The sequence below is a fragment of the Excalfactoria chinensis genome, chromosome 2, assembly GCF_039878825.1.
Source record: "Excalfactoria chinensis isolate bCotChi1 chromosome 2, bCotChi1.hap2, whole genome shotgun sequence".
NCBI lineage: Eukaryota > Metazoa > Chordata > Aves > Galliformes > Phasianidae > Excalfactoria > Excalfactoria chinensis.
In genome coordinates, this window is record NC_092826.1 from 136,606,109 (window position 1) to 136,618,646 (window position 12,538).

The 12,538-nt window shown below is 41.7% G+C and overlaps 1 protein-coding gene across 1 annotated transcript in view; it reads right to left on the bottom strand.

Annotated features, from left to right (window-relative positions):
• The window catches only part of LOC140249057 (sodium channel protein type 5 subunit alpha-like), a 199,249-nt gene that overhangs the window by 83,366 nt on the left and 103,345 nt on the right, over positions 1-12,538 (bottom strand). The window contains exons 13-16 of the mRNA XM_072330304.1: positions 11,520-11,652; positions 7,285-7,523; positions 2,969-3,142; positions 1,184-1,540 (exon numbers count right to left, since the gene is read on the bottom strand). Of these exons, the coding sequence (XP_072186405.1) occupies positions 1,184-1,540; positions 2,969-3,142; positions 7,285-7,523; positions 11,520-11,652 (903 nt within the window). The remainder of the gene's footprint in view (positions 1-1,183; positions 1,541-2,968; positions 3,143-7,284; positions 7,524-11,519; positions 11,653-12,538) is intronic.

A 12,538-nucleotide genomic window follows, 5' to 3' on the forward strand; every position in this document is an offset into this window, starting at 1 on the left:
CTCGTGAAAACAAAAATCTAATTATTAAAATTTAAATTAACATAACCATGAAAACTGTGTTTATTTTTTTCATAAGCCCCTTCAAGGGGTTTTCTATCCCAGCAACTGAGAAGCAAAATACCGAGTACTTAAAAACAAAACAACCACTAAAAGCAGTCCATAGCAAAGCCCAACATGTTTTATGGCCACATCCACTATTAAACAACTCACTGCATAAACAGTAAGCCCATTAGAGCCTCAGTGTCAAAGATGCTCTGTAAGCTGAACGGGCAAAGCATTTCCACAATGACTGCAAGCCAGCAAAGCGCTCTGTAAGATGTCAACAGGGAAATACAATTCAGCCTTAATAGGTTCAGAGCTTATGTAAGCCAAGCTTATGGGATGGTCTATTAAAAAAGCAATGAGCAAGTGACTTAACTGTAAACATACCCTGCAGCTTCCTAGAACACACGAGCTAAACATATCTGAAACTCCTCTCAAAGACACTGTGCTAGCTGTAAGGCTCACCTGTTCTGGACCAGAAATGAACAAAAATAAAAATATCTCCCACTACAGTGACAGTTAAGGAGATCTCAAATCTCTTAAGTCTCACCAATGCCTTAAGGAATAAAATCATTATAACAAACCTATGTGTACAGTCAATGAAGTAAAGTTAGAAAGAGCACCATAGTAAGATAGAAGAGGAAAAAGCAGAGAAGGAATGCTCACCCATATCCAAAGACATAGGCTTGCAACGAAAAACTCCACAAAGAATGGATCTCCAGAAAGAGATCCTTCCCTGGTGTTACTCAGCCCTTTAATGGGGTATAGGAGGGGTGGAACCAGGTTCTGGTCACACAGCTGAATTGCCTTCACCTGTGCTCCTGCAACTGACCCAGTTCTTGCCTCAGGTGATCAATCAGTGGTTCAGGCTGTGACTTAACATTTCCCATGCACTATGTGACTTTTTTTCCTCTAAAACATTACCTGTCCTTCTACAAAAACATTAATCTTCCATCCCAATTATCAATGCAATGACACCCCTTTTGGATTTGGGATATGAACAAATATCACCAGATGAGATCTTGGTTCAACAAAAACTAAAGACCTAAAGTAACACAAGTTTTGCACTTTCTGGATAAAAAGGACATCCATTTCCACACACCCAGCAGGAAGGGGAGAAGAAACCATCTGGACAACTCACCACCAGGTTTCCTATAACCATGACCAGCAGGAAGACAAGAAGGCACAGGGGCTGCCCAGCTACTTCCATGCAGTCCCACATGGTCTCGATCCACTCCCCGCACAGGATTCGGAAGATGATGAGAAACGAATGGAAGAAATCATTCATGTGCCACCGTGGCAAATTGCCAGTTGTGCTTATCTTCTTAACATTGTCCAAGTAGCTTTTCCCAAAAAGCTGCATTCCAACCACAGCAAAAATAAAGACGATGATGGCTAGCACAAGGGTGAGGTTCCCAAGGGCACCCACGGAGTTACCGATGATTTTAATGAGCGTATTTAAGGTCGGCCATGACTTGGCCAGTTTGAAGACCCGGAGCTGTGAACAAAACACAGACAACAGTGTCAGTTCATAGAAGCAACAGACATTTCAGCTGATGAATTATTAATACGGGTACAACATGGAATGCCACAGTATGAGGGGATTTTAGCCACACTTCCTGTGAACCTCACTATGTCTATTAATAAAACATCACTTGTTCTTCCTGGGTGAGAATGAAGCATTCAGGGGCTGTGCTCTGCCTTATTAGAGAGACGTGCTTTTTGAGGCTCGAATCCCCGATTCGAGGAGGAATGGAAGGAGGAAGACTCATGTCTCAGTGTTTTCCTTTAGGTTATTTTTCCTCCTTAAATTAAACAGCCTGACAAGCATCTGGGGGGAATGGGTTTAGAGTTTGATTCTGCAAGTGGAGAAGCATTTGTTCTGTGTTTCATTGCAAGCCCCAGACTGATGCTGGTAGCTGATAGATCCCAGGGTGAGCACCACCTCAGGGCCAAGGATCACACATACTGGACACAGTTCATGTCCCACCAAAGACCTGTTCTAAGGATGTAAATAGTTCCTAGCCCTTGTGCTGTGTTTTCAGATGAATGTTTAATTTCAGCCCCACTGCAGAGACATTGCTCAGAATATGACAGGAGGCCCTCAGGATCCAGCAGCGGCAATGAAAAATTTGCATTTTTGAGCAGCAAAGAGAATTTCAGAAAGGAAAAAAAAAAAAAAAAAAAAAAAAGCCTTCCTCTAAATGTAGCCATAAGGGCTTGTTTTCCTGGTCTTTCAAGTTCTGAAGCCACATCATGGCCAGAATGATTAGCATGGACATCCTGGTACATGAAGTGCAACACAAATGTCAGGCTGGCAAGGAAACGACTTTTCTGTTCCAATATGCCGACAGTCTCTCATTAATCGAATGCCACTATCCCATGCATAACAAAAGGAACTGACAGCTAAGGAGTTCCGTGAAAGACAGATGCTGTGTTATGCTGATCAGTTCTAGAAAAAAAAAAAAAAATCACTCTGTGAATAATTCAAAGACTTTCTCTTTTGACAACATTTAAAAGAATGGTGACATGTTTATAATATAATTTAGGAATAACAACTTCCAAAAAGACATGTTACCAGCTCTTGCATTTTTGGGGCCATCATTTATCTGCTGGTTGTTCTAACAGGTGTACAGGTATAAAAAAGCAGATTTTTATTACAAATTGCATCTCAAACATCTGAAGTGTGCCTCGAGTACCTGGCACGGCTAGAAGGAATCAAATTACGTTCTCATTTACCCTGATGTAAATCTGGAACAATTCCATTTATCCCACAGCTCGTATAATTACTGTCACGTACTGCTCACTGGTTTGCAGCAGTTAAAGTCTTTATTACTGGATGCATTTTTTAAGAAAACACGTTGCATTCATCTCAGAGCTTCTACTTAATGCAAGGAGAGGGGTAAGAGCAGAATGAGACCGTTACCAATCGAAAGGAGCGTAACACAGACAGGTTCCCCATGCTGGATAAACCCAGTTCCATCAGGCTCAGTATAACAATTATGCTGTCAAAAATGTTCCAGCCCTGCTGAAAATAGTAGTAGGGGTCAAGGGCAATTACTTTGAAGATCATTTCTGCCGTAAAAATCCCAGTGAAGACCTGCAGAAAGAAAACACGACGTGAAAACAGCCTTCCACACATCCCTCCACAGACATACAGTCTCCACAGACACAGGTGAGCACAGCAGAATGCCAAAAACACATTGTGAGCAAATACGTCATCTTTCACGGTTGATTCTTTATCACTGCTACAGCTCCAGATTTGTCTGGTCTCTTTGCAGCGATGCTCAGCGATGTCTGGGTTCAGCCCTTGATGGGGACAGACACTTACATTGCCTTCTGTCGCCTGCATATTCTCAGTGGTAGAAAAGAAAGCGTAAAGGTGCCTTTTATAAAGGTTAAATCTATTTCAGTGGAGAAACCTGAATGAATGGAGTGGGAGTTTTAAAGGGATATCTGGACTGCAGTCTACTAGCTGTATTATCCGTTGTTATTTTGCTATTACTGTCAATACCAGCTCAAGCCTCCAGCCATTCTGAGTTCTTTTCCTGGCACCAAAGGCAATTAGAGACCCTAATTTGAACCCTCTTATTTTTATTTTTTTATTTTTTTACTGATACTTCCAGCAGATTTCTTCTCACAGCATCTTGAAGACGCATTGCTTATTTATGACACAGTTCAAATGTCGCAGAGTGGAGCTTTTAATTGGAACATATTTCTTTAGAACAACACATAAATATTGCCTAAGAGGCATGGGAAGAAGACATAGGAAGCCTGCTGACAGCAAATTCAGTTTTAACTCATTCCTGCAAAGCATCTGAGAGAATCAGATCTGATCCTTTCAGATGCACTCCTTAAGTATCAGGATAAATATGACAGCCTAAAATGAGAAAATGTGAACATCATGTTGTACTCACAAGGTTTCATTTCCATTCTAAGTACCTGCTCAAGTGCACAGAGCTTCATGTTCTGAAAAGTTCCCTGCTGCACTTCTATATCAAAGCACATGGTTTTCTACACAGCAGTCAATATCAGTGCACTGTGTAGGTCAAAAAGAGGGGACACCAGAACTGATATAGCAGTAACAAACACTCAAGGAGAAATGTTTTTCTTCCTGTAAGTTAAATGTCTGCAGCTATCCCAGCAAAAGGGATCAACTCTAAGCAAGAAATTAGAGAAACTCACCACAGTGTAGAAGGGAAAAATTTAAGGCTCTGTAGTTAAGGTGTTAAGGAATTAAAAAAAAATAAGATAGATCATAGCTTGCATTTGAAGAAAGTTTGACTTTACCCAGTAATGCTTCAGGACTGAATGGCCAGAGTCTTCCAAATGGCCATTTCTCCTTATTGTGGAAAGAGTACTTCAGATTGTGTCAGTGTGAAATGCCATCCTATCAGTGTCCCATACCAGAAACCCAACACAGTGGTCCACCTCTGTTTCCTAACTGACACACAATTTTTGAGTCACTGTGGTTGGAGATACCAGAGATTACCATCTGAATGCCCCAGTTTCCTTAAGGACAGCAAACCAGCCCAAATGGTTGTGAAATCGTATCCAGGGGACTGCCTGCAAACCCACGCCATCATGCTGCCTACACTGTCTAACTGCCTTGCAGAGAAGTGACTCAGGAGGACTGCTTCCTTTGCTTGAATCTTTTTTCATCAATAGCCTTTTGAGAAGGAAATGTCATAGCAAGATAAAAAAAATGTCTGAGCCATCCTATAGGCATCAGGGGCTGTGTATGTGCACCATTGACAAACTTCAAATGGGAGTCATCAAATTGCTGGCACCTGGTACCCAGCTGTTGGGCTTATACAAGCAGCTGGATGATGCAGTGATAAAGGCTGGAAAGCAAAAGAGTAACTACGGCCTCAAATGGCACCAGGTGAAATTAAGGTTGAATGTTAGAAAAAAACTCTTGCCCAAAAGAGTGGTGAGACACTGGAATGCACTGCTCAGGGACATGGTGGAGTCACTGACCCTGGTGGTGCTCAAGAAGCATTTAGAAGTTGTATTAAGGAACATGGCTTAGTAGGGAAAGTCTGATCATAGGTGGACAGTTGGACTGGATGGAGGTCTTTTACAACCTTGGGGACTTGGAGAATTTCCTCTTAAATAAATAAATAAATAAATAAATAAATTCTTCACCTACTCCACAGTGGTGTCTCCATTTCTAAAGGAAAACAGAAATTGAGAAAAATCTCACTTTATCTGCATTATATCATCAAGCTGTGCATGTGCTGGTCAGGCCTTGTGATAGCATTTAGAAATGTTGGTTGCTGTAAGTGATAAACTATAGGCGCCCAAAGGAAGCAAGTGCCACACGGTTGATGGAAATGGCACCATCAGAGTGGGAGATCTCCAACGCATAGCAGGCAGAGTAATCTCACAGATAGCAAATCCATATCCCACTCTCATTTCTTTCAGAAACATTTATTTGGAGGAAAAAATGCCAAAGATGTGCCCTTTTTAATATCTTCCCCCACCTAATGCTGGTGTGATCGCACAGAGAGGGTTAGATGGGATGGCAGGAGCTCAGAGCTGAGTGTGGGTGCAGAGGAGGATCTGGCAGTTGGTGGCCTAGGGGAAGCAGGCACCTGGCAGCCTGCCCTGTAGCCAGGGCTGCCATCCCTTACACAGTAAATTGCAAAAAAACCAACACACTCAATTTTCATTACAAATGACTTTGCAAAATCCACCACAGGATGGAATTACCTTCCCTGACCTGCTCTACTCACAACCATTCCTGTTATACGAGGATTTTGGAAGTTTGGAGGGGGGGAACCTCTTTCCCATCCTGGCAACTGAGGGGAAGGGCAGCCCAGGGCCAGCAGCCTTCTCCAAAACATAAGCAGCAGGCTGTTTTGCTTATTTTACACTTTAACACGGATCAAAATAGCTTCAGGCAGTGCTGAGAAGCTCAGGGTGATGCACACCATCTTTTGTAAAATTTTGCAGTATTCAACAAAATTTCCTTCGCGGTTTTCCCCCCACTCTCTGCTCATCGTCTCCATTTCCATCAGCCTTGCTGGGAGCCCTGTGGGCATGAGGAGGGCTGCCAGGGGCTGGAGATTTGCTGCCCATGGTCTGGCAAAGAGAGAAGCTGCTCTGTCAAAAGCAGAGCAAGGAACAGACGCATTTACCAGCCAGAGGGTGGGACGGCAGCATTGCCACCTGCTGTCACAGATGCTGGGTCCAAAGGATTTTTGTTTTTTTTTCATCTAAGGAGTCATCTGAGAAGGCCACAAATGGCTGAGCAACATCCCCACAACGTGGGCTGGCTGCAGAGAGGAGCTGGGTGCAGTCCTGCAGGGTGACTTTCCAAGCTATGCTTATCTACTGCTTCCCACAAAGGAGTAGAGAGTGGGTTTGGAGCAACCAAAGGAGACACCTAATTTTTCCTAGCATAGCGACAGGGAGATTTGCCAGGACACAGCAGCTGAAAACCTGCGGACTGGCTCCACAGGCTGAGAGACCTTCAATCTGCCTGACGAGGTTTGCAGATAAGAACAACAAGGAGGAGTATAAAAAGAGAAAAAAACATGAGCTGTATTGCGTGTACTGGTGCTGGTACAAGAATTCTGATCATTGTTACTACCCACCTAAACCTGCCAGTGTAGGATGTATCTCAATGCAGACATGACATCTGCAGCATCAATGCATGCTCCTTCTGCTGCTGATGGTCTGAAATCAATGGCTTACAGGGCACAGTTCACTTTATCCAAAAGTAGATGTCTTAAAAACATCAAGTTAATTGTGCCTAAAAATTGTCCATTTTTTCTCCATCGACTTTAAATGCAACAAGCTCTGACAGAGACTACTATCCTGCAAATATCCCAAGTTGGGTGAGGTGAATCCCAGCTTGAGAGCTATCTTTTTTATAGAAATAAAGGGCTTCTTAAATTCAGCCATAGCAGGGTCCACATTCCAGGATACTCCAGATCTTTTTCTGGTCCTGTACTACATCTTGTTTGTGCTACTAGATTTTAGGGGCAGTTCCACAGTGTCATATAGCTAGATATCCTGTGCTTTGTCCAATACAAACTCTTCTGAAATTAAAAGGATTTTTAAACAGTAAGTTTTAAACCCCAGAAGAGGTGATGGTGTGCTCTTGCTTGACGTGACATAGGCAAAGCAGTGCTGACAGCATATTAAAAGAGAATCTTCCCAAGATCTAGGCCAAAACTTTAAAAAGCAACAAATGCATTCCTCAAATGGCATTTCACCTTTGTATTCACTTACCAAATTGCCTATGTATAGCATGTGGTCAAACTCCTTAGTCATCTTATAATGCTCCAATGCCATGAAGAGTGTGTTCAGCACAATGCAGAGGGTGATGGTGAGGTCAGTAAATGGGTCCATTACCACAAACTTGACAAATTTCTTGATTAAAAGCCAAAACGGGCAGCAATCCCAAATGAGAAATTTAACAGCAAAGTGGTTCCAGCATGGAGGGCATTTCTGGTGTGATTCCTCAAGCTCTAAGACACAAGCAGTAAAATAACAGTCAATGCGCACTGAGTTATATGACAAGGAAACATTTAAAATGACTTACAACGTAGAGGAAGACTCTTGAATTACCCCAAACCATTTCTTTATTTCTTTCCTAGGACAAAATATTTCTGTCCTAACAGGCAAATTATGTACTTTGGTTTTTTTTTTGCCGATTGATTGTACTTAGCAGACAGTGGCCTATTCTGAAAGTACTAAGCTTTCAAAGGAGTCACAAGGAGAAAGGAAAATTCACACCAAATATGCAAAGGCTACTATTTCACATAGATATGCACGCTGTTTTCCAGTTTGGCAAATTCATGTGGTTAAAAGAATAAACTGTCTTCTTTTAACTTAGACTGGAAGATAGCTCTTTTCATTGTCAGGTCTCATTTTAGAATCATCTAAAATTAAGAGTTTTAAAGTGTTTAAGAGAAAAGAAGCTTTCACCCAATATTTAGAGCTGATTTACAGGATCACTGGATAGTATGGGTTTGAAGAGAACTCTGGAAATCCCTCAGTCCAACACACTGGCGGAGTGCTGCTATTGATATACTTGAAGAAGTCCTTCTTGTTGTCCTTGACCTTCCCCATCAGGTTTAATTGCTCCCAAACCTTAGTCTTCCTTTTTGCATCCCTGCATGCTCTGGCAGCATTCCTATATTCTTCCCAGGTGTCCAGACCCCATTTCCAAATTCTATAGATCTTGCATTTGAGTTTGTCCATGAACTTCTTGCTCATCCATGCGAGTCTCTTGTCCCCTTTGCCTGATTTCTTACTCTTAGGGATGCACCAGTCTTGAGCTCGGAAGAAGTGCTGCTTGAATATCAACAAATTCTCTTGGGCCCCCTTACCTTTCAATGCTCTAACCCATGGGATACCTCTAAGTTGGTTCTTGGAGAGGTCAAAGTTGGCTCTCCTGAAGTCCAGGGCTGCCATCCTACTTATTGCCTTGTTTCTTCTACATAAAACCTTGAACTCCACTATCTCATGGCTGCTGTATCCCAAGATGCCCCCAGTCTCCACATTCACAACCAGTCCTTCCTTGTTTGTAACAGGGCACACGTCGCCTCAACTATTTGCATCAACAAGTTATCTTCTATGTACTGCAGGAACATCTTAGACTGTGTGGGCCTGATAGTGTTTTTTTTCCCCAGGAAATATCATGGTGGTTGAAGATCCCCCATGAGAACCAGAGCCAATGATACTCTGTTTTAGGAGCCAGAGTATCACTGGTTATCAGTAGGATTTCTGTTCTTGATGTTTAATCCAAAAAATGTATTAAGTGTCCAATTTCTTCTGAAAATCAGGGAAGTGCATAACTCAGTTTGAGTGTGGTACTAAAGCTCCACTGTTCTTTTTAAAGGTGCTTTTAAAGTGTTATTTAAAATACAACTTTTATATGTTCATTTTATTTGAGCACAAAAGAAGATAAATGGCTTTGTAAGTATAATTTGTGTTAAATGATGAAAAAGAAAAGCCAAAAAAGACAGTTAATGGCTGAATGATCATGATTAGCAGAATCGCTTAATGCTTTCCTTTTCTGTTTCCTTTATGGGCATGGAATGCTGTATAACAGTTTTAGTCTATATAATTAGAACCTGAGGTGATAACAGGAAAGCTTCAGCCAAGCCTGCTATTTCAATCAGTTCATAAACAGCCTCCTTTCTCAAGCCAGGACGCATTCTGAAAGCATTTTCCTTGGACCACAGATCTGCAGTGTAGGTTCCTTCTAGCACATTTTCGAAATATTGGTTGATGTCCTACATGTACAGACTTTGCACAAACACCTGCACTGCTCTGAGATCTCTGGGAAACTGAATTGCTCCCAACAGATAACTCTGTCTTTCCAGCTTCCAAACACAAGGTTTGGGGAGAAAAGCCTAAAATGATGTGAGAACCATTCTTAACCCAAACAGTTTCCAAGCAAAATTCCTATTGTGCATTGTTTTCAGAAACCTACCCCTGCAATGAAGCAATGAAGACTTCCTAATGGACTTAATTTTCCAGTTAGAACCCAGAAGAATCCATTTGTCTTCATACTCTTCATGATCATTTCTAACCAACCCTGGGAATTCCACTCTCACTGATTTTGATACCTTCACAATGCACGTGTCAGATGTGATGCTTCTCCCCTGAAACTCTACATTCAACAAAACTTTTTTAAGCCCAAGTTGTTGGTGAAGTGGGTAGTTTTGTCCCAGTCAGCTACATGTGGTACCTCTGTCCTCTGTGCTTCTGTACCTTGTGGGTGAGCTGATTCTGCTCACTGACCCAGCAGAAAACCAGTTTTTTGGGTTTTTTTTGTGCAGCCCAATTATACTGCAGGAACAGGGAAGGTAGAAAGTGTGACCATCCTCTTTTGGTAATGATGTAGCATAAAAATGGCCTAAACCATTTTAAGAACCCACATCCTTTCTCACCAGAGCTAACCTTCAAAAATTACAACATACTGAATATTTTTTGGAAGACATCTGTAAAAGGAAAAGAAAAATCAGAGGTATTTTCCCTCTTATTTTTAAACAACAACAACAAAAAAGCAGGTCCCTCCTGCAAGGCTTTGCAACATCTGGAGACAAAAGGGAAGCAGTGGCTTTCCCAAGAGTTGAGAGCAGAAATCGAGCAACAAAAGGGGGAAGGGACTTCTGGTCTGGCTGTCCCAAGCCAAACATAGAGCTACTATTATACCTAAAGTCTGTGAAACTTTTTCTTCTGATGTGATGTTCCTCTTGTTAAGAAGTATTCAATTTCAATGACTGATCAAACTTCGGGGGTTAGGAAAACTTCATTAAGGATTTCTGCTGTATGAGGATGAAAATGCACATCCTCTGAGGTACACTAAACTTGACAGAGACTATTTCAGAGATAAAATATTAGAATTAGTAGAAAGTATCATTAAAGGAATGTGCAAGAAGTCCAGCCCAGGCCTTCTAGGCATTCTTAACATTGTAAACTACAAAAAAACAAAAGACCAATGAAAACAACAACAAAAAACCTTTGCAGGTCAGACTGAATACTGGCATATACTGAAGTGATTATGCACCTATTAAGAATATAAAACCTTATTAATTATAATATATGTTTCTGTGTTCTGACCACAGTACTGCTGATCATAACCATAGAAGGTTGTAAAAAGCTGAGGAAGAAGATGGGCTTTGTGGTTGTAGGCTGGGCCTTCTCTTTAAAGAGGCAGGCCTCGTCCTTTCCTATAAGATATCTCTCAGACAAGTCATCCAGTCTTGCATTACCTTCCTTTTCATCAGCAACACAAAGAATAAGTCACCAGGAGAATCCCAAAATTCCTGTGTTCCACTCTGCCTTCCTGACAGTCTCCTATACTCTTAGACATTAGTTATTCAGTCTCAATTTACAACACAGAAGACACAAGGAGACCTAAGAAACCCTTTCCTAAAAAAGCAGTGTATTGCTAGGAGTTAGGCTAGATTTAGATTAGACATTAGGAAGAAATTCTTTACTCAGAGGGCAATTAGGCACTGGCATTGCCTAGAGAGATGTGGATGCCCCATCCCTGGAGGTGCTCAAGGCCAGGCTGGATGAGGCTGTAAGCAACCTGGGCTGGTGGGAGGTGTCCCTGTCCACGGCAGGGGGTAAAACTCGATGGGCTTTGAGGTCTCTTCCAACCCAAACAATTCTTTGATGGTATAATACTCGTAAGTGTATGCACAGTCTGGCGCTACGCTACACCTCATCTTGGTAGATGTGCATCAGAGTCCAAGGATAAACAAAATGTTAGTAGATCCAACTTTGATTATAACACCAGCATTTTGTCAGGATGTTTACAAGTCTGTTGGTAAGATTACACAGCCTTCTGTTAAGGCATTGCTCATATTATAGGGGTTGTAATATTTCTGCAATATTTTCTCCCCAAACCAAAAGGGTTTAACTTTAAGGTTTCACTTGCTGCTTTCCTCCTGCCAACCAAGATACACTTGGCTTTGGGCAGGGAGACCAAAGACACATCTTACCTTCCAGGGCACTGGTGATGATGCTGACAGCGCTCACTGCCCTCTGTCTCTGGAAGGGTTCATCCGAGTGGTCCACCGACGGGCGATGGGGCATTAAAAGCTGCTTCTTGCTGGCTTCATCTGAGGGAGAGGTCTGTTGAAATGAACACATCAGGTCAGCTGAATAAAACAAGGGCAAAAAAACCAACGCAAGGCAGATATGGAGCAGTGTTTTCTAAATTGTCTAAGCGGTCTTCTTTTCTAAGTCCAAAGCTCGCCAGTTCCCCAATTAGAAGTGGGCTGCTGGGGTATGGCTTTTGAAAATGGCACTTTGAGCAGTTTTAAAAACTTGACCTTGCTCTTTACCTCTGTGTAAACAGGTGAAAGATGCAGATGAAAATAAAGGGGCATTTCTGATACCAGAGAAACAGCAGCGCTGCTTTACCACCCTCTTTTCTAGTGAAAGAGGCCCTACTTAATTACATTAATTACACCATTATTTCTGAAATGTGTTAACTGTTTAATTATACTGCCAGAAGAGGAAAAAGGAGTGTTGGTAGCAGCTCCATTACAGGGCTCTGATATCATGCCAAGCCAACTTATTCCTCCAATACATGTTTTTTCTTGGTCTGAAACACTGCCAGATCTGAGGAACATACTGTCATTCTGGTGATCTTTAGTGTCATGGATTCTGAAGCTCTGCAATTAGGGGAGAATTTCTGCTTCCTTTCCCCTCTCCTCCCGCCTAAGAAGAACAAAATCATAAAAAACCAAACTATTTTGGTCTCTTGTTTTCAAGAAAAAGCTTAAGAAAAACAACCCACAAACAACTCCAATGCCAGAAGATAAACAGAACTGCCAAAGTTTATTTAACATTTCATTTTAAATTAGTTTTATTCTTTTTGAAGCCTTAGGTTTCTGAAGTCAATAAGAAGCACAGCACAACTGTAGGCACACTGTATTTAATACTTAATATTTTCAGCTCACAAGTACAAGATGATAAGACTTTCATTATTACGAGTTCCCACATTATGCAGAGA